General features: G+C 38.9%; 1 protein-coding gene across 1 annotated transcript; it reads left to right on the forward strand.

The window, feature by feature from the left end:
• The first annotated feature begins 40 nt into the window (after positions 1-40).
• On the forward strand, positions 41-27,724 carry KCTD9 (potassium channel tetramerization domain containing 9). The gene is made up of 12 exons (XM_051974161.1): positions 41-300; positions 11,806-11,927; positions 13,698-13,741; positions 14,957-15,053; positions 15,975-16,033; positions 16,225-16,353; positions 20,135-20,202; positions 20,300-20,395; positions 21,076-21,225; positions 23,082-23,187; positions 24,214-24,347; positions 25,751-27,724. Exons 1-12 carry the CDS (start codon positions 253-255, stop codon positions 25,865-25,867), a joined length of 1,170 nt encoding a protein of 389 aa, XP_051830121.1. The 5' UTR covers positions 41-252; the 3' UTR covers positions 25,868-27,724.

The following is a 27,724-nucleotide window of genomic DNA, read 5'->3' on the forward strand; positions in this document are numbered from 1 at the left end:
TGGTCAGAGTCGCCGCCAATCTAGCCGAGGGCGGGGTGAGGGGGAAAGGCCAGGAACGGGCGGAGTAGTGGGGTGTGGAGAGTGGGAGGGGACGGCTCTCGGGGGGTGTGTGTGTTGGGGTCTGGGGCGGAAGGACCCCCCCTCAGGGAGGCGGGTCAGGCTGAGGGCTGCTTCTGGGTCCCGGGTGGGTGGCGGGGGGGAGGGGACGGCGGGGGGGTGGCGGCTCCCTCGGGACCCGGCGCGGGCAGCGCGATGAGGCGGGTCACCCTGTTCCTGAACGGCAGCCCCAAGAACGGCAAGGTGAGGGGGTGGGGCGGGAGGGGGAAGGGTGCCGGGAGGGGGAGGAGAGGGAGCCGCCGGCGAGTCCAGGTGTGGGCAGGTGTGGGGCGGGGCCTCAGGACCCCGGCTGGGGAGCACCCCGCAGAGTCCGCGGTGGCTGCTCGCCCCCATTTAGATCGGGAAACTGAGGTTTACGGAGGCTCCTGAGGTAGAGCTGGAGGGGACCTGGTCTAGTTCTTTCGTTCTACAGCTGAGGAAACTGAGGCAGGGGGAGGGGAAATGACTTGCCTAGGTCAGTAGTGTCTATAGGATCCCCGAGGGGAAACTGGGAGGGGTCTCAGGCCATTTAGCCCCTCTCCCACATTTTACAACTGAGAAAACTAAGGCCGGGGAGATAAAATAGCCTCCTCCACAAATAGGACTTCTTCCGGCATGTACAAACCCCGACGTGGCTCCCACCTTTCCAGCGTGTTCCATACCAGCCTGTCCCAGAGATTCCGCTCAGGCCCTCTTGGGGTTCTGTGCTGGACTCCACGGACTCGTCCAGTTCGTGTCTGGTCTAACCCCCGCCCCCTCCCAGGACTGTGGGTGAGGACCCCGAGATCCAGGCGGGTGAAAGTGCCCGGGCACTGCCCATGCTCGCCCCCCTTCTTCCTCTCCCCCGCCCCGGGGCCCCATGGCTTTTCCTGATCTCTCCTCTGAAATCACCTGGTGCCTATTTTGCATAGCCTGGCATTTACACGGCACGCACACGTCCGTGCCCAGCCACCCATCTGTAATTGAGAGTGGTCTGGGGCCTTGGAAGAGTAAGGGACAGGCAGGGTCGACACTTTGTAGCCGGCTGCTACTACAGACGCACAAAAGAGAAACATCTCCGCACTTGGGGGGGCTTTCCCTCCTCGGTGGAAACATTGAAGCCACTCTTAAGCATTTCCGAACTGAAGGAAAAGTCTGGGGGGGAGGGGGGCAAGGGGAGGGGTGGGCGTGGCACCGAGGAGGGGAGGCCTGCGGCAGAGCTGGCACTCCCTGTAGAGCGTTCTACCTCTAGGATCTGTCATTTCCAGCTGGAGGGCCCCAGAGAATTACTTGGCCTTTGTTCCGGAGGGGTTAAGCCAGACCCAGGTTCTTCCCATTTCCAGGCCACTACTCCATGGAGAAAGCACCAGCCTTTTCTTGATTCCCAAGTTTAGTGCTAATTAGCAGCCTGACTTCCTATTTGGATAGATAGGATCTGCTCCAGACCCACGGTTTCATTGTAAATCTTTGGATTTGGAGGCAGATGGGTTAAATCTTGTCTCTGTCACTACTTCTAGTCTTCTTTAGTCCGATTCCTTTCAGGGATTTACTGGAGTGCTCTACCATTTCCTTCTCCAGCTCATTTGACAGATGAGGAGACTGAGATAGGGTGAAGTGACTTGCCCAGAAGTTAATGTCTGAGGCTGGATTTGAATTCAAGTGCTGCACTCTTATCTACTGCATCACTAAGTTGGTCTTCCACAAATCACTTTTATCTGATAAAGTATGGCTTGGGATTTAAATGACCTTTTAAGGCCCCTAAGTCTTAATCATTTCATCTTTAATGTTCCTGATCTATAAAACCCTGATGTTACTTGCACTGAGAATAGTAACTACAAGAAGCTGATGCACTTAAATATTAGAAAGACCTGGATTGCAGTTTCTTGGGACAATCTGTGCGCTCTGGGCAAGTCCCTAAACTTCTCAGGGGCTTCTGGGAACTCAGTCTTGTACTAATCTGTTTTGGGGGATGGAGTTTTCTCCCCTAGTAAACCAGAAAATCTCAGTCTAGTAAATCCACTTATCTCACAATTGTTTTTATAGCAACTACATAAACCTGATAAGCCCCTGACAAATGTGAAGTGGGAGGATTCAGTCCTACCCTGACTTATTGGGAGGATGATTGGGGGAGGGGAGACAATAAGGATTTCCACTGCACCTACTGTGTGCTAAGCACTGGATCCTCACAAATACTAGAGAAGATATGTGCTGTAATATTCCCTTTTTACGGATAGGGAAACAAAAGTAGAGAAATGATGACTTGCCTAGGATCACACATCTAGCAAGTGTAAATGGTCAGATTTGATTTGTCTTCGTGACTCCAGGTCCATAGCTCCATGTACAGTTCCATCATCTGTAGCTTCCTTCCTGCCTTCCGGAACATTAGGCGTCTAGTTCAAAATCTGCTTTTACAAAGAACTGAGTCTCAGGGAGGTGATGACTTGCCCAGGATCACATAGATGGTTGTGGAAGCAGTAGTGTTGGTGTAGGGTTTTCTTGAGATTGTTCTTTAGCTCCCTCCCCTAACAAACTGAGGTTAATGTGATTTTTGTGGGTTTGTTTTTTTTTTTTTTTTTGTCTTTATATTTTTCAAAAATTTGGAATATGCTTGTCCAATTTGAGTGGGGCCACTGGCTTTTATTAAACTTTATTGGGTTTTCTGAACCCTGAGCTTAAGGCTAGCACAGTCCTGCCCTCTGGGTGTTCACTTTCCAATTCTGGACAAGGTATCTAAACATCTGGGTTAGCTAAGACTTATGCAGAGTAGATACTAAGGACCAGGAAAGGCCTCCTGCCTGAGGGAATTGGGGACCAGTCTTCCAGGAAGCCTAAAGTTAGAGAGCTAAGCTTTCCAACCTTGGGCACTGCCAGGGCAAAGGCTCTGAGGTGGCAGATGAGCATTTGAAGACCTGTTGCCATGCTGTTATAGCTGGCTTGTAGAGAACCAAGAGCTTGGATTATTAAGGTTAACAGGGAGCCTTGGGAGCCCATGGTTGGGGGAAGAGAGAAGGAGGTGGAGAAGATGACAAGGTTAGATCTGTGATTCTTTGAAGGAAGGATTCTGGTGGGGAGAGATTTGAGGCACTGAGATTAGAAAGTGATTGGATCTGGCTGCTGTAATATGGAGGCCTTAATCTAGTGCTGTGGTTATGTAATAAAGGGAAAGGGGACATGGGAGGGATGTTGCGAAGGTAAAAACAAGAACATTTGAGTCTGGCACAGAGCTTAGATCTTGGTGAGGGTGGGGGGGGTAGTAGTGGGTGGTTGAAATCTGCCTTTGGAGGTCATGGTTTGTGGGGTTGATATTTGCTTCCTTCCCCCCCCCCCACTCTTTGTGCCCCTTAAGGAAGTGTGACATCTACATTTTTTTTTTTTTATCAAATATCCATTTTCCAGAAATTGTCCTATTCCTACATTCTCGCCTCACCCATCCCTGGATACTGTTGATCTTTGGGAAGATTTTTTTGTTTAGAAATATATGTTAGTTCTCTGAATGGCAGAAAGGAGAAATTGAATTTTTAGAAGTTGATTTGTCTCTGTGTGATCAGGAAACATTTCTAAAAGCAGAGGAGTTTCACAGCTAGTTCAGAGACTGAAAACTCGTTTTTGTAGGGGGCAATGAGTTTGCAATTTGAACTACAACTTGGTTCATTCAGGAGAACGCTGTTCTAATCAATGGAATTGACATTACTCACTAGCATAATTCAAACACAGGGTTGCAGTTATTATTGAAAGTTTTTTGATTTTCATAAATATTAAACTTACACATGGTTAAAAAGTTAACCATTCTCTTCGAACCTGACTTTTCTCTTTTAGTCTTGCATAAATCAATCTTTTTCAGCATTTGGCTTACTTTTACATAGCTATTTCCAAGTACAAATATAAAACCAAACTGAATTAATAATGAGGGTGGGGTGTTATTAGTTTTTTAATGTTCATCATCCAGAGTATGGGAATGAAATATTAAGACAATTCTGTGCTGCTTTAATTTGGTTTCATCTTCGAGCTGCTTTTTGCAAATGCCTTTTTCTATTATTAAAAATATGAAACTATTGTATTGTCACTGGAAAAAATGACTTAGTACATCCAGAGCCACAAAACATTTTTGTCCCTAGTAACAGGCCTGAGATCAACCTTTTGCTTATCTAACGTTTCTGGTATGTTGCTGCTGGTGAGATGCCAACTGGCTAGTCAAAATCCAAGGCCTGTTCTTGAAGACTTAACTATATTTTTCATCTTCATGGAATCAGGAGGGTATTTATGTTTGTTTGTTTTAAATTTTTTTAATACCAAAATTGATCGAGGTATTCTCATTTATCTTTTCAAAGGTGTTACTTTTTTCTTTAAAAAAAAAGGTCATGAAGCTTTTAAGATTTTGGATTAGGAATAAAAACTTATTTACTTTTCTTTTCACTTTTTATCTTCAGAGAATTTTAGGATACCAATCAGCATTTTCCAAGTTTTATAGTAGAATATTTCCAGATGTGGCTAACTTTATTCCAGAGGGATTACTCTAGTAAAAGATGGAGACAATTGATATTGCAATGAAGCCTCAAAAAGAAATCATGCTATAAATCCTAGTTAACCCTTTTGTGTAAAATATCTTAAGATTTCTTCTGTCAGAAATTTTTTGTCATTTAAAAAATTATTAGCCTCATGAAAATGTGTAGCGTGACTGCAGATGTATAATCTATATCAAATTGCCTTTTGAAGGGGGAAGGGCAAGAATTTACAACTCAATATTTAAAAAAAACAAACTTCAAAAAATTTTGTTTATATGTAACTATGAAGAATTTTTAAATGAAAAAAAGAAATGATTATCAAAGTTATAGTTTCTTTTTTAATAAGACCCAAACTGCTTAGTTTTTTTTCATAGAGAGACAGCTGACATTTGTGCATCTCCTTGGTCCAGATCTTAAACTCACTGTACCACAATAGAACTCATCCTTCTCCACTGCCCAGCCCAGACTTTCCTTCATCCTAATTCAAGAAGGCCACTCTTTTCAGGCATTTGGTGTCATCTTTGACTCTTTACTTTCAGTGCCTATATCTAATCTTTTGGCAAGTGCTGTCAATTTTATCTTCATCATATCTATAAACCTCCCCACCCTGCTTAGGCCCTCACTCTCATGCTTGGTCTACTTCCATCACCTGCTGGTTCGTCTCACTTTTTCAAATCTCTCTCTACTTGAATAACCACGTCCATTTACCTGACATCTTCCTAAAGCTCAGGTCTGATCATCTTACTCCCCTAATCAATAAATTTTTGTAACTCCTCAGCTCCAAGATCAAATACAAAATCTTCCATTTGATGTTCAGAGCCCTTTATAACCTGATCCTCTCCAACCTCAGCAGTTTTTTCAGTTTACTCCTTACCGGAACCTTTGGCAATGTCACAAAATCTAATGTCACTGGCCTCTTGGCACTTCCAGGATTTAGACATTTCATCTCTGGACTTTGGGCATTTTAACTGATCACTCATGCCTGAAATGCCCTTCCTCTCTGTCTCCCTCCACCTCCTGGCTCCCTTCCAGCTAAAATCCCACCTTTGGCAAGATTCACCTTAATGCTAATAATGCCTTCCCTCTGTTGCTTATTTCCATTTTAGCCTGTATTTATCTTGTTCCTGCAGTTATTTGCATGTTTTCTCCCTTACAAGATTGTCTAGGGCCCGTCTAGGGCAAGGAATGATTTTTGCCTTTTTTTGTATTCCTGACTTAGCATAATGTGGGATACACAGTAGGCACTTTATAAATGTTTCTTGACTGACCTTTCTATGTGGAGCTCCTCTTTTCGGAAACTCCTTGTACTTGTGCAAATAGACCACTTCTAGGTAATTCATAATTTTAGAAGAACATTATCTAGAATACTGAAAAATGTCCATTAGAATTAGATTTGAACCTGGATCCAAGGCTGCCATTCTGTCCTCTACTATGTTGCCTCTAGATATTTAAATATTGCTTTACAATCACTTTACATACTGTGAGGTTTGATAGGATATATTTTATCTCCATTTAATTTAGGAGGAGAAAATCCAGAGGTTAATTAGGCCATCTGCCACATAGCAACTGAATGGCAAGTGGGACTCCATCTCGCTGATTTGGAACTTTCCATGGCTATTTTATGCTGCCTCATTTCTCTAGGAAAGAGATGAAATGTAGCTAGTGTTTCTAAGATGATTCACTGAGAGAACGTTAGAACAAAAGTCGGCTATTCTACCCCAGCCATAATAGTCAGATTATTTTCATCCTTCTCTTATTTTATATCCCTCCTCCCATCCTCACGTCTCCAAAGGTCACAGTCTTTAAAATCAGTTCCATTGAATGATCTGAAAGTCCTGAGACTCTTAGTATCTTAGAAATTGGCTTAAGGCCATTCCCAGGTCTGACAAATCTCAGTTGAGGTAACTCTGCTTGTTTTCTGCAAGTTTTGGTAACAGTGGGCCCAGATAGCTGCACGCATAGAGCTGCTCCCCAGGACCAGGGTCCTTTTGCAGACTACCTGCATCATGAGCATGATTCTTCTTTTCTGGGGGATTTCTGTATGTTTAACTGTTTTAACAAGGTATTCTGCATTCGTGAAAGTAACCTCTTCTTCCCCTCTCCCTCTATTCTCTACTACTTTGATGGTTTTTTAAATACCTTCTAGCAAGGAGTGTTTCCTGTTCGGGTCATATTTCATTGTGTTAATAAGCACAAAGTTAAGAACTTTTGTTTAGGTAAAATAGCAGGAACCTGAAGGTTTGCATTATTGAACCATTTCCAATTGAATGTTGGGCAAAAGAAAGCAAAGGGTGCTGTAGCATTATTATCCTTTTCATAAGTAAACATGATCTTGAGACTTGTTTATTAATTACACAGAAGTCAAGGAAAAGTGATCATATGTAGTTAATGAATGTCACTTAGTCTTGGGTGAGTTATGGAACATGGCCTCTGAGGACCCTTCCAGCATTAGATCTAAAAGCTATAAATATTGATTGACAAAAGAGAACAATATTGTCTTCATAATATCTCTGTGCATATTTCAACTTTTAAGCTCCAATAATTGAGGACTTAATAGTGATACAATCTGTAAATGCATTTAAAATATACAGTTGTCCCAACTGCCGGGGCTGCTGGCTCAGCCAAAAGAAGGATATATTCTGGTCAGTTACATAATGAAGCCTCATAAACTGCAATAGATTAGCTTTGAAATGTAATCTCCAGATTCCTTTCCAGAGACGAAGTGTTTACTCTGCATATATCATTCCCTTTGCCAAGTGCTAGAGATAGATCCAGGTTTGGAAATGGCCGGATTCCTGCTGTCCAGCAGCTGCCCACCCCATGTATAGAGAGAGGCAGAATGGAAGGTAGGGTGTGGGGGCAATAGATGAAAGGATCGAACAGTCTTCTCTCATTTCCCTTATTCCCAAACTCAGCATTTTTCTTTTTAAGTTTTTTTTTTAATAACTTATTAAATTGAAGTTTAAAAGTTAAAAGTCCAACAGAAATCACAGACCATTCTTATGTTGTTTCCATTACCAGACATCTATTGAATGTTTTCTGATTACTTATTGGAATTAATCCTAGCAGGTTTGTCTAGGAAAGGACATCATGAATATTCTTAAGACTATCTGTGCCTCTGTCCTACCCCAAATTTGCAGGTTCATTCACTAGATAGCAGAATGGAGAGCCTTCTGAAGTGGAGTCAGGAAAACCTGAGTTCAAATGTGATTGCCTATTAGCTGTATGAGCTGTATGAGCCTGGCCAAGTCACTGAGCTTTTCTAAGAATCCAAGATGATCCTCATCTGTAAAATGGGACTAATAATAGCATTTGCTTCCCAGGGATTTGTGAAGGTCAAAAGAGGTCAGATTATTTCTAAAGCAGTTTGCAAGCCTCAAAGCACTATATTAATGCTATAATTAAATGAACTTGATTGGTTCATGACCATCCTTTCTATAGATAAGGAAACCGAGGTAGGCAGAGGGGAGTGATTTGCTTTTGAGGCCACATTTGAATTCGAGTCTTTCTGACATAGTGTTTAAGATCAATATAAAATGCCATTGATTCCTTTTCAGATAAATACTTTTTAGAATCAGAAGAACAGCCTTCTTTTTGAAACATTTTCTTCTTGCTATGTCAAAGCACTTTATGCATATGTTAAATCCCTAAATCCTAAAGTTTGAAGACAGCAAGCATATATTCTGTGCCTACTATGTGCTGTCCCCAGAACTGTGCCAAAGTGCCAGAGATTCAAAGAAATTAATAAAGATTAAAAACTACCCTTGATCTGAAGGTCATTTAAAAAAAGTTCTAATGTTCAATTTAGTTTATATTCAATGTGAAGGGGAGAATTTGAGCATGCCTGTTAAAACAGATTGCCCATCAGAAACGGCTCATGATATTAATTAAATTGATCCATAAAATCACACTGGGGGTGAAAAACTATGCAAAACAGCATGAGTTAAGACTCCATTCCCCTAGCTTTGGGGGAATTTGTAAACATGCAGGCCTTTCTGTTTTAGACCACTTTTCTAGAACTGGTAGTCCACTATATGTTTTGTTTTATGAGTGATTCTCAACTGCTAGACTTCTAATTTATGTATTTGTCAAAATTATAAGCCCTAGGGAAACTGATGAATTTTAGACTAATCAAAAATAGCTGACCCTGCTAAAAATTTAGCCAGTTGCTTCTCCAGCATTAAAACTGGCTCATAAAACTTTAAAACAAACATTTAGCCAAGTTGAGCCTCCCATTTTCAATGACACCAGAGTTATTTTCAAGATCTCAAGGGCTGATCGAGAACATAAAGCTAAATTAAATATAACACTCAGGAACATACTTGTTCAGTCATGCATATCAGCCTTGCCTTTAGCTATTTGCCTGTGTACTTTAGAGCTAATAATTTATGACAGTCTAAAGCCAGAGAATGTTGACCCATTCAGTACTAGCTACTTGGTTATAGTAGAAGTTGGATTGGAAAAAATTTTGTGGCATATTTAATATAGCGTTCTACGTGTTGTGACTCGCCTAAGTAAGATGTTCTGGCCCAATTCTCACTTTGGGCTTTGTTTTGTAATGGTTTTGTTCCATAGAAGAGGGCCCCTCTTGGGCTCTGGTTGCCCCATGAATCAGATTTTACTGTGGTGGGTGGATTTTTTGGTTTATGATAGATTTTTCTGTTGCAGGCACTAATCTGACTTGAACATAGGAGAAAGGATGGAAACAGCCCAACTCTTAACCTCAAACCAGCTAATTGGTTTTGAAAGAGATTGTATGGACTTCAAGCAGATTGTTATTGAAGGGTCTATACTGAACAGTTGCTAAGACATCTGGTTTTAACCTAGAATTAACGTGGTTATTTCTGCATACTGTTCTTTATTTCGTTCTCTTCTTTAGAGGAGTGATGTGGAACTCTTTTTATTTAAAGAATCACTGACTCTCAAATGAGATTTACATGGAAGGAAAAAACAAACTAATTTCATTGGAGTACTTTTCTCTTTTGAGTAGTGAGCATTGAAGAATACAGAACATGAAAAATCAACTTTTTTATTGAAGAGGAGCATACATTTTGATTTTGACATTTCAAAAAAATACTGTATGCAATGCCATATATGTCAGTCAATGAAGCAATGGAAGGAATAAATGAAGAGACAGCCTAAAAGAAAAATTAAAATTAAGTGGGGGATAACTTGGTTTATCCTGCAGAGAGGCCAAAAAGTGTGTGTGTGTGTGTGTGTGTGTGTGTGTGTGTGTGTGTGTGTGTGTGTAAATAGAAAGAGGAGAAGGGAAGGAGTGAAGCTTCTGAAACAGACCATCATTCTGACTTTGTCCCAAGGGGAATCGGGGCCCTCTACTGGGTTGCATTAGAGTCTTACTATGACTCAACCATTCATAGAATCTGGAAGTTGATCATTCTGGCCCTTCCTGTTTCCCTTGTGATCACCTAATAATTACTGTTCTCCAGTTGTCCTCTGACTGGCTGTTTTTAAAGAACATGCTTGCTCTAACCCAAATTTACTTTTTCTTAAACCATACTGTGTAAATTGCCACCAGTCATTCCTACTATGGTTCTGTAATATTCTCTCTAAAATATAATATTCTCTTGTTGAGGTTTTCTTTCTTCCTGGGGCTGGGCAGCTTTCTGGAGAGCCTTTCAGTCTGGCCTTGGTTCTGAGAGCTTGAGCTTCCTCCTGCCTCCTCTGGCTTCTGAATCTCCCTGATTGAATCCTGGCTGAGGCTCCTAGTTTATTTGCCCCACACTGAGTATAAACCAATCATGATATCACTAGGAAACCATTATTTGTTGTAGGATTAAACCAATGCTAAACTAAATTTAACCATTGTCTCCTCAGTTCCACTTAGTACCTTGTTTCAAGTTCTGACCCATAACATCTCCTTGTAGGATTAAGTCAATCATACTGAATCATGCTAAATGAGATAACTATTGTCTCTATCAATTCCACTGACTTTTTACCTTGTAAGAATCCTTTGTTTCAAGTTCAGAGTTCTGGCCCATAACAGGTCCCACCTAATTATATTATAGTTACTTATGTACGTACACACAGTCAGCATCCTTTGCTTTTTTTTTCCTCCCACAAAAACAAATGGTCAACTCTTAGAGCAGAGACAGTTTGTTTTTTGTATTTTTTATATCTGACACACTACCTTCCATATAATAGACACTAAGCAAATTCTTATTGAATTGAATATCCTTGCTTTCAGGATAAAATTAGGTCCATAGGGAAATTCTCCACCCTTTATTTGGTATTTGTAGATGTTTTCAATCATCCTCAGATACTTGTTGGTTGACTGGTGATATAGAATTATATTTACATCTGTTTTCCACATCCTTCCTATTCCATCCTTTTTCTACATTCCCCTTCTCAGCTGAAAGGCAAACAAACCATCCCCACTATCCCACATTCAGAGAACAGAGTCAAGAATACTGATTCCTGTTGTGATTCTCAGACTCATTTCCCCTTTTCAACAGTCATGGGTCTGAGTACTTTCCTCCCTCAAACCCTTCATTTCTTCTCTCTCTTCCTCCCAAAGAATCCTCCATAAATCTTGATCAAATGAATGAGCATGGAATTTTTCAACTAGTCATTTTTGATAATATAGGGGCACATATGTCCTTGTGCTGTTCCCGCTGGATCTTTGGGCCTTGCCAGTTGCCCCGCTGCTAGACCTTAAGTATATCCAGGCTTTTCCATCTGCCTTGTAGCTAAACTTAGGTCACCTGTCCTAATTCTAGTAAAAACTCCTGGAACTTTTCTGTCTCTGTCCCCAGCACTTAGCCGAGAGCATGGTTGACATATAACAAGCACTTAATAAAAATGTAGTCATTCATTTGGGCTAGCTTGCTGCCCCAGTGGATAGGGTGCCTGACCTGGAATTAGAAAGACTCATATTCCTGAGTTCAAATTTGGCCTTAAACTGCATAACGCTGGACAAATCACTTTACCTTTTTTGCCTCAGTTTCCTCATCTGTAAATTGAGCTGGAGGGGGAAATGGCAAACCAGTCTCTAAAGTATCTGCCAAGAAAACCCCAAATAGAGTCATGAAGAGTCAAAATAACTGAAAAACAAGTAATTCATTTAGGTGTTTCCTGATACCCGGTTCCTTCTTATATCTTCAGTTATGGCTCTTGTGCTAGTTTGGTTAGTTGATCCTCATTCTGGTGCAAATGGATTTTATTTATAGGCTAATGATACTGATTAGTTAACAAAATGTTTTCTTTACAGGTAGTTGCTGTATATGGAACTTTATCAGACTTGCTTTCTGTGGCCAGCAATAAGCTTGGAATCAAAGCAACAAGTGTGTATAATGGAAAAGGTGGATTGATTGATGATATTGCTTTGATCAGGTAATTTTTGTCAATAAAATTCAGCTTTGTGTTGCAGATTACAATTTATCTTTTCTAATTAGCTAGTTGCTTCTGTACACTTCCCTTGAAAAATACCCTAAACCAGGGCTTCTTAAACTTTTTCTACTCATGACCCCTCTTTGACTTGAGAAATTTTTACGTGACCCTAGGTATAGAAGTATATAAAATAGGTATGCAAATGAAACTGCTGATAATAAATCATAATTTCACGACTTCCACATTCAATTATGAAATCCTATATGGGGTCGCAAATCACAGTTTTAAAAACTGGGTTTTAATCCATGAGGGTGAACCCTACCATAGAAAGGGCCTTTGTAATCCTTGTGGCTACATGTGTGTATGCGTGCGTGCGTGCATGCGCGCATGGATGGGTGTGCACTCATGCACATACATGCTCCTAAAAGAATGAAAATGAGTACCTTTTTGACATTTCAGTGAACATTATAGTTGAATTAATGTATTCAGATTTTTCTGAGAGTTTATGTAGTTGTTTTCTTTACCACCATAGACATAGTATTCAATAAATATCTCTGCTGTTAGAATATAAACTCTTTGTAAGTAGGGATTTATTTTATTTTTTGGTATTTGTAAGCACATTGCCTAGGATTGGCATATAGGAGGCACTTAATGAAAACTCATTTTTGGCTTTGCAATTCAATCATATAAAAGTCAGCATTGGAATGAAAATGTAATCTCTGGTCAAGTGGGAAGAATATGGGCTGTAGTTCAGTGACTTCTAAGTCATTGTGTCTTTTGTAGTTCAGTGACTTCTAAGTCATTGTGTCTTTTTAAATTCGAAGGAGCTGAGATCTTGGCTCAAGTGCTGGCCAAGGGCTTTGGAGTGATTTTGGACTCTCATTTTTAGAAGTTACTGTAGTGTCATTGGGCATGACACATTGAATTTAGCATCATTCCAAAAACAGGACGTCTTAAGAGAAATATAAATTCTTCCAGAACAGTATTTCTGCAGAATAAGATTACTGACTCTAGGTCTCACAGTCTTCTCTCAATGATAGACACTAGTGGAGAGAGTAGAGGCAAAGGTCATCTTAGACAGTGGTGATACCCATCTCACCCACATTGGAAGCAAATGAACATTAGGAGATTGGCAGTAAGAAGGGCTGTAGATTTATTACATTATTGTTTTTTTTTTCCCCTTAATGAGCTTTTATTAACCCATGACTTGGATAATCCAGAAGTATACATATAGATAGATGGAGAAGAGAAATAGATGTATCTAATAAGGGGGAAATGTCCAGGGATTTAAAATAAAATATGGAAAAGAGTTATAAGATAGATATAATTTTAACCATGTCCTTGGAATGCATTGGTATTTTTGAAGTTGATGAAATTTGTATTCAAATGCTTGTTATATTTCAAGTTCAACAGATGGCAAAAGTCAAAGTATTAACATAGTGGAAAATTTATTCGACCTGTAGGCATTAGTATATGTGATTTCAAGAATTATCTAATGCATCGATTCTTAACTTTTTAAGAAAAAAACATTTTAAAACTGTTTTTAAGTATATTTGATTTTCCTATTAATGTTATCTATTTTATGCATTTAAATTTTTCTTTTGATTAGAGATCTGTAGGCTTATCAAATTGCCAAAAAAAAAAAAAAAAAAAAAGCCAGGATACAAAAAAGGCCAAGAATCTTGGCTCCAACAACTAAACTTGTTAGTAACTACTATGATTTTAGAATCAAACTCAACTAAACTGTACTGACAAGATCTTTTTTCCCTCCAGAGATGATGATGTTCTCTTTGTATGTGAAGGAGAGCCATTTATTGGTAAGTGACCTAAAAGCTAAGTTCTCTTTTGATGAAATGAAAGATGAAATGTTGTTATTGGGCAGAATTGGACATTGAAAAGAATCTTTTCTCAGCAGTATATTTCGGACTAGAGATGGTCATTTTTTTGGTTGGGAATGACTTTTTTATGTGTTTAAAAATGTTGGGAATAGGCCTACAAATCAGAAACAAGGTTAATCTGTTTTTAGAAAGTTTAACTTAATCTTCAGATTTTCTTTGGCAGTGATATTATGGATATTTCTTTAACTACACATCATTTTGTTTTCATGACTGTACTTGTATGTGCTATAGCAAATGCTTGCCTTCTCAGTGAGGAGGGAGGGAAAAGAAGGGAAAAGATTTGAATCTCAAATTTTTAAAAAATGTTGAGAATTGTTTTCACATGAAATTGGGGAAAATAAAATAGTAATTTTTGAAAAACCTCACATTTTAAGTAGTTTTATATAAGTGAGTTTTCTTCCAGACAATGTAGTCAGTGGCAAAAATCATCTTTTGAAAAAATGTTTAATGTTCAAAAGAAATGAAATTTTGTCTTTTGAACAAAACATTTTAAGGTTACAATAAGATATTATTTCAATAAAACTTATGTTTGTTTCATTGTAAGCAGTTATGGCTGAGAAAGCAATTGAAACTCTAAAGCAAGGGGCGTTTGAGGGCAGGGCCAGTTTTAAGGTAGGGTGCCTCTGTGTGAGTTAGGGACCTCCAGAACCAGGGAGGATCTTGGAGCAAAGTGTGAAGAGGCTGCTGAAGGGTCAGCAGGGATAGAGGTAATGAGGTTTGGTTTATTTCAAAACTTTGCTTTGAACTGGCTCTGACTTTGGGAAAGAAGGAGCAAGTTTTCCTTGACTTCTCTTGTTCTTAGCATAGTTTTGAAAACCTTGGTAGATTATAACTTTTGTGGGGCAGCCTAGAGACTCTGCCATATTTCTACCATTGTTTCTATGGGAAGGTCCGTTCCTAGTTTGAATTACAATACAGTTTTGGGAAACCCAACCTGCTTATATATTAGGACTTTCTTATGCTCTTCTCTGCTTCATTTTCTCCATCTCTGGGAAGTCAGCCAAATTTAGGATAATTATGGCATTCTCTGTTGTCCAAAGCTGAGGATAATTAGGTCTCGTAAGAAATCATGATTTCCTTATGGAACCACCAGACAAGGCCAGGGTCATCTTGTCTTCTTTCTTCCCTCTGCAGATCCACAGACAGATATGAAACTTCCTGAAGGACCAACAGGAGCTCACACAGACTGGCTAACTCTAAATGTAGGAGGACGGTACTTTACAACCACACGGTAGGAATACGCTTTCTTAATTCTTTTTAAAGGGTAGTAGTCTTCTTAAGGTTCTTTGAGTTCATGTTATTTACTGCTTCCCAACTCCCTCAAAAGCTCTTTGAATAAACAGCAGCCAAAAACCAGTTTACTGACTCTGGGAATGGTTGGACTACAGATGGCTGTTATTTGAGAGAGCTTTGGTCTGATCCATTCATTTTACAGTGAGGAAACTGAGGCAGTGGAAGTAAAACACTTTATGTCTAAGTCAGGGCTTCTTAAACTTTCTGCTCTCATGACTCTTTTTCACCTGAGAAATTTTACATTTTGGGGGCATATCGATCTATAAAATAGGTGTACAAACCAAATGTTTACTGGTAATAAATCAATTTCCTAACCTTCACATTTTGATACATGATCCCATATGAGGTTGCAACCCACAGTTTAAAAACCTTTGGTCTACCATCTCACAAAGCAAAAATGATCAAAGACTTCCTGTTGTCTGAGGAGGATTCCTTCCTGGACTTTTTTCAGAGAGAATGTAAGAAGTGGGACAAAGCAGGCTCTTTGTGGTCATGAATTATGCTTCTGAAATGCACTGTCTCATTTAGGACAGATAGAAGTGGTAGCAGCTCTTCCCCTTGTTAGAGGGAAAGACTTCAGCTGCTTTCTGAAGCTTTTGGGAAAGTTGTAAGTGGCAATGAGCTCCCATGTTGGGTTAAGAGAGCCTCCCAGGAAGATCAATCCAAGGAAATGCCCATCCAGGTTAGGAGCTGCAGAAAGGGCAGTTCACTTGCTGTTCTTGTTTCTAAGCATTATCCCTACCAGGTCAGATCATGTGCCATCTTGAGAGAATAACTAGAATCCACTCGACTCTTGATTAAATATGATTCTTTATCATAGGCAAAGAAAAACTCATATTTTTTTCCTTTGAATTCTTAGGAGCACTTTAGTGAATAAAGAACCTGACAGTATGCTGGCCCACATGTTTAAGGACAAAGGTGAGAGAACATGGCTTTCCAGACTTTGAGGGATCGGTGATGGCTTATAATACTGATGTACTTTGCCACTTCGTGTCATGAGACACGAAAATTAAAAATTAAAAAATCATGTTACTTTTTTGTTTTCTAAAATCTTAGGTTTTTATTTATTTATTTATTTTGGGGTTTGTTTTGTTTTAATGGGACCACAGGTGCCTGGGGAAATAAACAAGATCACAGGGGAGCTTTCCTAATTGACAGAAGTCCTGAGTATTTTGAACCCATTCTGAACTACCTACGTCATGGACAGCTCATTGTAAATGATGGCATTAATTTATTGGGTAAGTCTTTCAGGGATTTAACTACCTTTAAAATCCTCATAGTTCAGGAACTTTGGGGGGCTTTGTGCTTTTTTTTTTTTTTTTTTTTTTTTTTGCCCACTGTGGAAAAATTTCCTTTTATTTAAACAAAAGGTTAATATTCACCGGCTATGCCCGCAAAATGCACACTTTAGCCCAGCCCAGGAAACTTGAAGGCTCTAGAGATGGGGCACTGGGCTATTTGCTGAAGTCTGGCCAGTCTGGTGGAGCTCCAAGAGGAGCTAACAGGCTCTGCTGGCAGGGTGGCTGCAGAGAGGAGAGGTGGGCCCTGTTCATCCTGGTGCCAGGCACAGAGGCCTGGAGCTTTGCACTGATCTTTTGCTGTCTTGTGGTGGTCCTTCCATTCTGCCTGTGGAGCAAACCAGTTGGAAGCAGGGTATCTGATTGGGTTCTGATCCAGAAAGTAGCATCCCAGTACTCTGGAGTACCTATGATTTTTACCTCCCCAAAGCCAACCTATTCCATCCTATTTGCTCCAAAAAAAGTCTTGATGTTAAACTGAAATTGGATCGTTAAGAGTTCCCTTTTCCTGTCCCCTCACACCTCGGGCCATTCTTCTTTCTTACCCAGCCTCAGTCACGGAATGGAATCAAACTGAAACCTGTGAAAGACTTCATCTTAAAAAGGCTGAAGTCTCCCACTGTATCCAGGACCATCTCCAACCATCCTGATCTCTATATGGCCACTGGATCAGATGACTTTGGAGGGGAAAGGGAGGCAGATGACCTTTGCACAGCCCTCCCTCACTTCAGCCCAATTCACTTGTGTCAAAGCAACACCTTCCAGGTGCCGCCCTCTTCTATATCTCCTGGGAAAGAACAAATATGTCCCTTCCCTCTTTCATGAGATACCTTTTGGAGTAAAGATTCCCTTTTTTCCCACTTATTTTTTTTCAACTACCAGCATTTATTAAATGATTATTTTATGCCAGACACTCTACTAAGCATTGAGGATATACATATAAAAAAAGACAGCCCCAGCTCCCAAGGAGTTTACAGCTTAATGGACGAAGACACATTCCCAAGGGAGGTGGACCGGAGAGGGAGAGGGAGTCACTGACAGGGGAGACAGCAGTACACGTATTTGAAAAATCCAGATGATTGGATTTCCTGTACAGACATCATCCTGGTCTCTTTAGACAAATCCCCAACCCCCACCCTTTGCCTTTTTATGAGAATTAATTTAGGTTTTGAGATCTTTTCACCACTTTTTCTGTGAAGCGTTTCCTGATCCCCCAATTGTTAGTATATTCTCTCCCAAAACTACTATTATAGAAGAAAAATTATTAAATCAATTCTCTACATTTTTTGCATGTATGCCAGAAACAAATTTTAATCATTTACTATTATTCTAAAGCCAAATATTTCTATCCCAGAGAGATAAATGTTCAGATGACTGTAGTCTCCCCAGGCCCTCACACATCTCTCTACCCCAAGGCAAGTTGAAATGATGGCCATTGGAATATTGAACCAGGAAAATGTCATATGTTATGATACAATTTGTGGACATCATTCTAGAATTATAATCAGTCATGTAATCTTCGACTAGAATCCTCAATTCCTTCCTTGACTTTTCTCCTCAAGAATTGTTAAGATCCCTTTCAAAGGCACTTCCTTTCTGGGGATGGGAAAGAGAAGGATACCTGAGAGACATGGATGGATCTTATTGTGTACCTGCTAATATGCTAAGTACTTACCAAGAGAAAGGATAAACTCTGCCCTCAAGGAAAGTGAAAAAGTGGAATAAAGAGTTTAGGATTAATCCTGATACTTTTTCTTGGAATAACAGGGAGGGGGTCTCATTTTCAGTTTGGTTTTTCACCCTTAATTCTTTAACCCATCCACCCACCCATTAACTCCAAAAGAAAGGCCTTTTATCTTCAACCTACTACTTAACCTTCTTCTGGTTCTAAAAGGGTTTTTAGACCAGAGAAGTATTTATTTCTTAATATTAGTAGAAGACAAGATTTTTGGTAACCTTTCATACCTCAAAGGAATACTCTCATGTCTTTAATAAGACCCTCTGAAGTGGTCAACTTGCCTTTGTCTGAAAGCTTCCAACGAGGGAGGATATTGCCCATGTAACCTAGTCCACTTTAAAGCAACTCAAATTGTTAGGAAGTTAATTGTCTTAGTGAACTCAGCTATGATACCTGATTTGGCCCTCTGACCAAAAAGAACCCAGATGAGTCATTTAAAAAGTCATCTCTTACCCTCCATGCAAATAACCATTCAGCAGTAGTGTAAGGCATTCTTTAGTAAATAGACAAGTCATTGGAGAAAGCTGTGAGAGCATAGCCTATCCCAAGAACTACAGATCATGGTTAAGGCTAGCTATTGAGGATCAGTTCCATTCGGGGAAGACAGGACTTGTTTAGTAACGTGTCAACAAAATTTGGGAAGTTTTTGGTTTTTACTAACAAAACTTCAGTTAGAAGAACAAAACTATTCAGCATATGGCAAATCTTAACTATTGTCCAAATCAAGTCAACAGTTGTAGGGAAAAAAAACATTGTTTTCTTCCCTTATTGAGGCACCCTCCCATCCCTGGAAGATGCATTTGTTATCCAGTTGGACCACCTTCATGGCTCTTGCCTCCATCAAAAGTGCTTGGAAGTAGAATGCCCAAAGTATAGGACCCAATTATGACAACTTGCTATGACAAATGGTTGTTAAATAAGGAAATAAATCTCCTAAATCATTTCAAAAAGATTCAGATAATCATTATATACCTCAACAACGATATTGTTTGAGGATGTATTCTGATGGAAGTGGATCTCTTCGATAAAGAGAGCTAATTCAGTTTCAATTGATCAAAGATGGACAGAAGCAGCTACACCCAAAGAAAGAACGCTGGGAAATGAATGTAAACTGCTTGCATTTTTGTTTTTCTTCCTGGGTTATTTATACCTTCTGAATTCAATTCTCCCTGTGCAACAAGAAAACTGTTCGGTTCTGCACACATATATTGTATCTAGGATATACTGTAACCTATTCAACATGTAAAGGACTGCTTGCCATCTGGGGGAGGGGGTGGAGGGAGGGAGGAGAAAAATCGTAACAGAAGTGAATGCAAGAGATAATGCTGTAAAAAATTACCCTGGCATGGGTTCTATCAATAAAAAGTTATTTAAAAAAAAAAAAGATTCAGATAATTTGTATCATTAAGAAAAGTAGATGAAAAGCATCATTCATTTAATTGTTCTTTAAGAGCAGTCACAAATCAAATCCATTTTAAAAAATCATCTCAAAAATGTGTAAGAAGTGGAAAAGAAACTTTTTATAAATTATTCATCTCTGTTGTATTTTGAAGGTTAGTGGAGGTTTAGGATTTTATGGGAATTGAATATTTTTCTTAGAATGCCAGTGAAATTAATAAAATTCTCTCCATGTTTGTTAATGAGGATTTTTTTTTCCCTGACTTAATAATTGCAGAAATGATCAGAAATATGTTTGAAGTACATATTTTAATCCAGTAGTTTAGCTTCATTATTTTCCTTGTACAAAGTACAATCTGTTTCAAAGATTCATTCTCTCTTTGTCTTTTATTTTGTGGATACATGGAACATTATTAATTTCTCTTCAGTGCTGAATTGTAATCTGCTTGCTGGGTGTTATGTCCTTTAACCTATCCTGAATTTAAATATAAAGGATCAAAGATAAATGAAGACTGCTACTTTTGGGGATTTTGAGGGGTTTTGTTTTTTTGAAAAACCAATTTTCTTTTGTTGTTGCTTTGGTAGGAGTGTTAGAAGAAGCCAGATTTTTTGGAATTGACTCGTTGATTGAACATCTTGAAGTGGCAATAAAGGTATTTTTAAATATTACTTATATTAGTGTTTAGAATATCACTACAGTATCATAGCTAGCTCAAAATGGACTGACATATTCATGTTTTCTTTCTAAAGAATTCTCAGCCACCAGAAGACCATTCTCCAATATCTCGAAAGGAATTTGTTCGGTTTCTGCTAGCCACGCCAACCAAGTCGGAATTGCGTTGCCAGGTATTTGAAGGGAGCCTTTTCTAGCAGCCATTTGTTCTACTTCAAGCTATCATGCGTTCAACAAATGTTTTTTAGAAAACAATCGTATTAAGTCTTGTGTATTGTTTTTCTTTTCCTTTTGTTTAATTTCTTTTTAAATGCAGGTTAAAAATCTTACATATATCAGTATTTTCATCTTAAACAATAGTTCCTTTCTTTTTTCTTTTGATGAAATTCTTGAAATACTAAATAATGCAGTTTCCTCATCAACGCAAAACACACTAGTGAAAAGTAGGCCTCCCGGCCATTGGTGGAGGTTGCTTGGATCACCATGTTGCATATTGTGCAGCTGTTCCATTTTTGTCATGGCATTGGTTGGAACAGCTATATATGGTTCTTTTTTGCTGCAAACCTTCTTTGCCATTCACAGAATTGACAAAAATACTTAAAACCTATTTTGACTTTAAAAGCCTTTATTCTTATTAAAGAACATTGAAAAGGCAGTTTTTTATCCTATACTGCCATTTTACTAGAGTGAATACTTTCAGCAGTAGTTCCTAAATTACTCCCGTAGTTACTCATCAAAATTAGTATGGTCTATGTCTGTAGGATATATTTGTGGCTTTAGAATGGAAAGTTAAATGCAAGTTAAATGGAATGTTCCGTTTCACTAGTTGAGAATTAATTTGTGTTTCTTTTAGGGTCTAAACTTCAGTGGTGCTGATCTTTCTCGTTTGGACCTTCGATATATAAATTTCAAAATGGCCAATTTAAGTCGCTGCAACCTGGCACATGCTAATCTCTGCTGTGCGAATCTTGAACGAGCTGATCTCTCCGGATCAGTTCTGGATGTAAGAACAATTTTATTAAGACTGGGATTTGGGACATTTTCATTGTTTCTCCCCCAGGCATGGAACTCTCTCGCTTCAGCTTCTCTGGCTTTGCAGAAGGCTTTTCTGAGGCCTCGGTCTTAGTGTCCTCCCTGCACAGTTATTTCCAGGATCTCCTGGTTATGACTTTTGGGTCCATTATTCTGTAGAAGGTAGACTATGCACTCCTGGAGAGCAAAGTCTATTTTGTGCCTTTTATTGTATCCTCAGTGTTTAGTGCAGTGCCTGGCACAAAATAGGTGCTTAATAAAATTTGTGTCAGATTAGAAGACTAATGAATAGGAATCCATCAGTAAACATTAAGTTCCTACTGTGTATCAGACAGACATGTGACCTCCAGAAAGGGATCACATCCGACATGTTTGGCTTTTTTGTGAAGGAAAGACTAAAAAAGTGATTTCTGCTCTAGTGAAACCTGCTGATATATTATTTTAATTGGTACCTGTGCTAAACATACACCTCAGAAACTTAGCAAGTCTTATAACTAGTAAGGTTAAAAAATGGTGGAAATGGGGCAGACTTGCCACATCATCATGTCCTTTGTTTATCAAGTTGTCCATTTTTATGGTCAGTAGAAGGAGTGAAATGGAAAAAACTTATAGTATAGCATTTGAATGGAAAGGGTGTGTGTATGTGTGTGTGTGTGTGTACACATAAAGAAAAGCAAGTGTTCTCTGCCCCCATGAGCTTAGCATCTAAGGGGGAAAAGGGAACAGAGACATTCAGAGATAGCTTAAAAGGCCTTGTACAAAGCAAACAGGCAAAAGGTCACTCAACGGAACTAGAGGGACAGACCCAGATGCATAGTAGATAGCTTCAGCCTTCTCGATGAAGAAGCAAATTTATCCTTTTTTAGTGAATTGAGATATTGAAGTGGTGCAGGATGGGAAGGAAAAGGGGGGGAAAAAAGAAGAAAAAGTTTAGATTGGAAACTCAACCTTAATTAGTTTTTGATAGATTCTGCTTTGAGGATGTTTAGTTGAAGTTGATACTGGGATATCCAGATGAAGATCCTGACACCCTAAGTCCAACATGTCCCTGTATCACAAGACTCTGAACTTCCATCCTTAAAGTCTTGCTGTAATTCTGTCAGTTCACATTTTGAAAATAATCTCTAGTAGCCCTTGCTGCAGAGAGATTTGTGCTAGACTGCTCAGCAATGGAGGGCAGGAGAGGGCTTGGCTGCTTTTGGATTAATGCATGGACTTTTCTAAAATCAGGGATGATAATGGCATCTAGGAAATTCCTGCCCATTTTTTGGTGTTGCTTATACTTATCCGTATCAGTAAATCTGGGCCTCTCTCCTTCATATTCACAAATTATGAATGATCCACGACTAGGTACAAAACTTGACCGTGTTTCATGGCTTTGACACTTATAACCTGTTTTATCTGAGACCCTATTGTATATCTCTATTGTGCATTTTATTGCTAGTTTACTAGCCTCCTTAATGCTAACTAGTTTGAGGATAAATGTTTATTACTAGAATAGAACAAAAATGCCCTCTATACTTATTGCATCCGAGGTGGTGTGGACTAAGTGAAAAGAACATGGGTTCGAGTGCTTTTTTCAGCTACTTCTGGGTGGACTTTTAGTCAGGTCCCTTAGGGTCCAAACCTGGAAAGAACCCATTCTGATCATGCTTATTCTACCCAAGCAGGGTCAAAAGAAAAGTAAATTGTAAAGGGCAATACCAGTGAAATGTGTTCTGTTGATTTTTAGCATGAACTGTTTTTCTTCTCCTTGAACCATAATGTTCTCTTCCCATTTAAACTCCAGTCTCTTTATAAGACGGTCCTTTTCTCTTCTTTTGACAGTGTGCAAACCTCCAGGGGGTAAAAATGCTTTGTTCTAATGCAGAAGGGGCATCTCTGAAGCTGTGTAACTTTGAGGATCCTTCAGGCCTTAAAGCCAACTTGGAAGGTACGATTTCATGTCAGAATACTCTTACCACAATAGAGGATGTTGGGCCTTTCCTGGGGAAGCCACTGCTTACAGTTAAATCAAAAAAATTTAAATGGTTGATCAGTCTAAGACCAGAGGTGCGTAGGTGGCTCAGTAAATAGACTACTGAACCTGAAATCCAGAAGATCTGAGTTCAGATGCAGCTTCAGCCACTTCCTAATTGTGTGAACCTAGGCAAGTCACTTCACTTCTGGTAGCCTCAGTTTCTTCATCTATAAAATAGGGATAATAATAGCACCTTCCTCTCAGGATTGCTGTGAGGATCAAAAGATCTAATGATAGTAGAGTGCTTAGCCCATAGTGCTTAATGACTAGGCACGTAATAAATGTTAGCTTCCTCCCTCTTTCCCTCTGATGCTCATCAGCAGGAAGAAGCTCTACTCAACAAGGTGTTAGTTTTGAGTACCTTTTCATTTCAAAAACAAAACTTAATTCTTTTCCATAAGAAAAACCAAGATCAAGATCAAGTGATTAAGTCATTTTTTGTTTCCATTTTTCTCTATAAAAAAGTAATCGCCCTTGAAAATCATAGATAAAAGGAAATGTATCACAATGATATTACAGAATTGATTATGTCGGCCTAATTGACAAGTATACTGCTTATTTTATGTTCCAAGTTCACACATCTTCAGAAAGACTTTTTTATTACCATGCTATTCAGAGTAGATGTTTATAAGTTTGCTCTACTAGTTCAGAGAACTAGATCTTAACTCTCATTTTAATCTGAAAAGTTAATAAAAGTGTGCTTTGTAATCATGTATTTCATTTATGAATATAAAAACATCGATTTTACTTGACTCTTTAAGACTATTAAGTTTGGCCTTTTGCATGCGTAGGTAATTGTTTGCATTTACTAAAATTCCACTTTAATTTGTAGAAAGATTTCTATCTTGCCCACTTCCATCTGAAAATTCTTTGAGATTTGGGAGGTGGGAATCCAAATATAAATAGAAATCATTCTCAAAATATCATCCCTCTCTCAAGGTGCTAATTTGAAAGGTGTGGATATGGAAGGAAGTCAAATGACAGGGATCAACCTTCGAGTTGCTACCTTAAAAAATGCAAAATTGAAGAACTGTAACCTTCGAGGAGCAACTTTAGCAGGGACAGATTTAGAGGTAAGTTGGCCAGTAATGGTTTGTTCTCTGATCATTGAACAAGAGAGTTGGGTGGTATATAACCTAAAGTAATTTGCTGGTACAACTAGAAGGAAATGTTTCATTTTAAATCGGTTTGAGTTTGTTTTTTAGTAAAAATATATTATTTATTTTAAATCATCTTACATCTCCCCCTATGTCCTTTCCCTTTTCTCTTCCCAGAGAGATATCCCATATAGTAAAGGGGAAAGGGGGGGGAAATTTTTTTGAAAATTAACTCACTTATTGAAGAATGCTGACATTGCACTCATTATTATACACCTGTGGTGGTCTTACATCTTTTTGGAGAAGTAGAAGAAATAATTATTTTTTAAACATTCTTTACAAAGCAGACATTAGTTCCAGGACATATATGTAGATCTAACTATAGATATTAACTGTAGATATGTAGATCTAACTATAGATAGCATGAGTGTGTGTTTGTGTGTGTGTGTGTGTGTGTATTACCAATTTGGAAATGTTTCATTCTTTTTCTGATTTTCCCCGAGGTCTTCATACGTGACCTGAATAGGAGCTATAATATCCTAAATTCTTTTAATTTTCTTCAGACCAATTTTTGTTTTTTTAAATAACTTTTTATTGACAGAACCCATGCCAGGGTAATTTTTTACAGCATTATCCCTTGCACTCACTTCTGTTCCGATTTTTTCCCCTCCCTCCCTCCACCCCCTCCCCCAGATGGCAAACAGTCCTTTACATGTTAAATAGGTTACAGTATATCCTGGATACAATATATGTGTGCAGAACCGAACAGTTTTCTTGTTGCACAGGGAGAATTGGATTCAGAAGGTAGAAATAATCCGGGAAGAAAAACAAAAATGCAAGCAGTTTATATTCATTTCCCAGTGTTCTTTCTTTGGGTATAGCTGCTTCTGTCCATCCTTGATCAATTGAAACTGAATTAGCTCTCTTTATCGAAAAGATCCACTTCCATCAGAATACATCCTCAAACAGTATCGTTGTTGAGGTATATAATGATCTCCTGGTTCTGCTCATTTCACTTAGCATCAGTTCATGTAACACACCAAATTCTTTAAGCTATCTTAAGAAATTTCAGCAATATCTTTAGCATCAGATGCAGAATAAATCTCTGGTGATTAATTTTCATATCCAGACTTGCCCCCGGTGCTAAACTGACACTTTTACCTTTAATTAACCAACATATAGTATGTGGCTTCTCCATTTATATGTTAAGCTGACAGTGAGGAGCCTCTCCAATCAAGACTTAGTGGCTTGACTTGCATCATGGGGCTTTGTAAGTTGTGACGTAGAAGCTGCTCTTTTTTGTGGGACTAGTAATAACAACAACTAAAGTTTCATCTATTTTCTTCAAATGTTCATTGAATTTTGTTATTACCTTTTAGAATTGTGATCTTTCGGGTTGTGATCTCCAAGAAGCCAACTTGAGAGGCTCCAATGTCAAGGGTGCCATCTTTGAAGAGATGCTGACTCCGTTGCACATGTCCCAGAGCGTCAGATAAGATGCCTCTTCAAGGGGCCAGAAGCTAGGTGACTTATCCCGAACAAGAGGAGACAAGAAATGTTTTTCTTGTGACACATTTTTCTCCATCTACTCAATAGTCTAGAAGAAATAACACTGTAAAAGAATTACAAAGCAGTTAGACAATAATGTATATTCTCAGTAGTGCCTAAGGAAAAAAAATCTGACTTTTTTTTCCTCCAGTTGTAAAGAGGAAGCATTTACTTAATAGCTGAATGAAAATTAGATTATATTGTTGCCTTTCGAATGGGCTGGGAGACTTTGCCTGGCCTTATAGTCAGGAATAGTATAGAATAGTATATTTGCTTTTAAATAGGCATGTTATGGAAACACCATCTTGGTTTGAAATTCATTGAGGGTTTTAATTTATGAAAAGCACAACATATGCAATTATTTATTGAATCTCTAGATGCAATATGGATATTTAAATTGTTAAAACTGTTTGTGCAATTGGGGGAAGATGTTCTTGAGGTTACAGCTAGCTTTAGGGTTGCTACTGTTACTTTAATTGCCTGTATAAATTATCAGAATATATGAATGTGGTGGAGCAGAGCTCCCTAAGCCTCTCTTTTCAGGTACATTTTCATAATGTTTATTTTTTTCGAGCAACACAGCAGCTAAACTAAAGAAATTCTCAGTTTTAACTGAGGCGGGGAGGGTGGGAGAGAACTTCCTTATATATCTTCGAATTCAGGTGATGGGATGGAGGAGACATCTTTTAGAATGTGCCAGAACTGAGCTTTTTGTAAACTAGCTCAACATGCAGAAAGAAGGACTTCTTCACTCTCAGAGCAGGGATTAGCTGTAGCTCCAACTTAACTGTGTATCCCTGGTTGAAAAGGACTTTTGCTCCAAGCAAGTTCCCCTCATCCCCAAAGCACACAGTTAATTGATTTGCACAGGCCCGGTTATCTCATAGAATCAAGCACATAAAGATGCTTGTATAACCAAAAAAAATCAAGGTGCATCAATAATAGTCCTTCACTGCAGGTGCTGATCAGTCTAGACAATCACCACTCAGGAGTGTGGTGAATCAAATCCAAATCCATTGCTATGAGTGTTGGGAAATGGGAACGAATGGGCGACTTGTGTTCTTGGGAGTCAACACAGTGTAATTGCAGTTCGGACTTTATAATGGGGACTCAAGGATTGAAACTGATGCTCTGATCACCTCCCCCCCACGTTGCTGACTCATCCCAGATGTGATGCCAGTCGGTCTAAACCTGTGGCTCTCTTGGCAAAGATCTGGCCCGTCCTGTTTGCAAGTGACATTATGACTTTATGTCCCAATTCTAATTCTCCCAAGACGGGGCAGAGGGCCTGTTCTCAAGGCTCAGAAAGAAAGACTCCTCAGCCCTGGGGCAGTAAGCTTTTCAACAGATTTGCCTCCTTTAGGAGGAAGGACTTGGGTTCAATATTTTATGTTGTCTAGTCTTTTCTACATATGCAAAGCTTTCCTTAATGATAAAGAGTATGAATGTGTGCATAAGGAGAGGAGACCCAGACCTCTGTAGTGGAGGGAAAGCAATTTCAAAAATGAATTATTTTCTTTGCTTTATCATTTTTTTATTAAAGACAGAGAAGTAGAATATTGTATTGAAAGAGATCTATTTTCATAATCAGTATGTGTATAAATTATATTTAAATAATCATTTCACTGTTGTATTATATTTTCAGTAAGTATAGAATGCATCATTCATTCACTTAAAGGTACCTCTTTAGACGTGACTGAAAACTGCAGAAGACTCTAAATCTGGTATGTTCAGAAACTGCAGATTTCAAGTCTAATGTAAAGTATATTAATAAAAACAAAAGCAAACGGAAACACTTCAAATAA

The sequence above is a fragment of the Antechinus flavipes genome, chromosome 2, assembly GCF_016432865.1.
Source record: "Antechinus flavipes isolate AdamAnt ecotype Samford, QLD, Australia chromosome 2, AdamAnt_v2, whole genome shotgun sequence".
Lineage (NCBI taxonomy): Eukaryota > Metazoa > Chordata > Mammalia > Dasyuromorphia > Dasyuridae > Antechinus > Antechinus flavipes.

Bases quoted from the DNA above. Each gene is read 5' to 3' on its own strand.
- KCTD9 (XM_051974161.1), top strand. From the start codon at position 253: ATGAGGCGGGTCACCCTGTTCCTGAACGGCAGCCCCAAGAACGGCAAG. The intron at 301-11,805 runs GTGAGGGGGTGG...TTTTCTTTACAG, and splicing joins GCAGCCCCAAGAACGGCAAG to GTAGTTGCTGTATATGGAAC. The intron at 20,396-21,075 runs GTATTTGAAGGG...TGTTTCTTTTAG, and splicing joins AGTCGGAATTGCGTTGCCAG to GGTCTAAACTTCAGTGGTGC.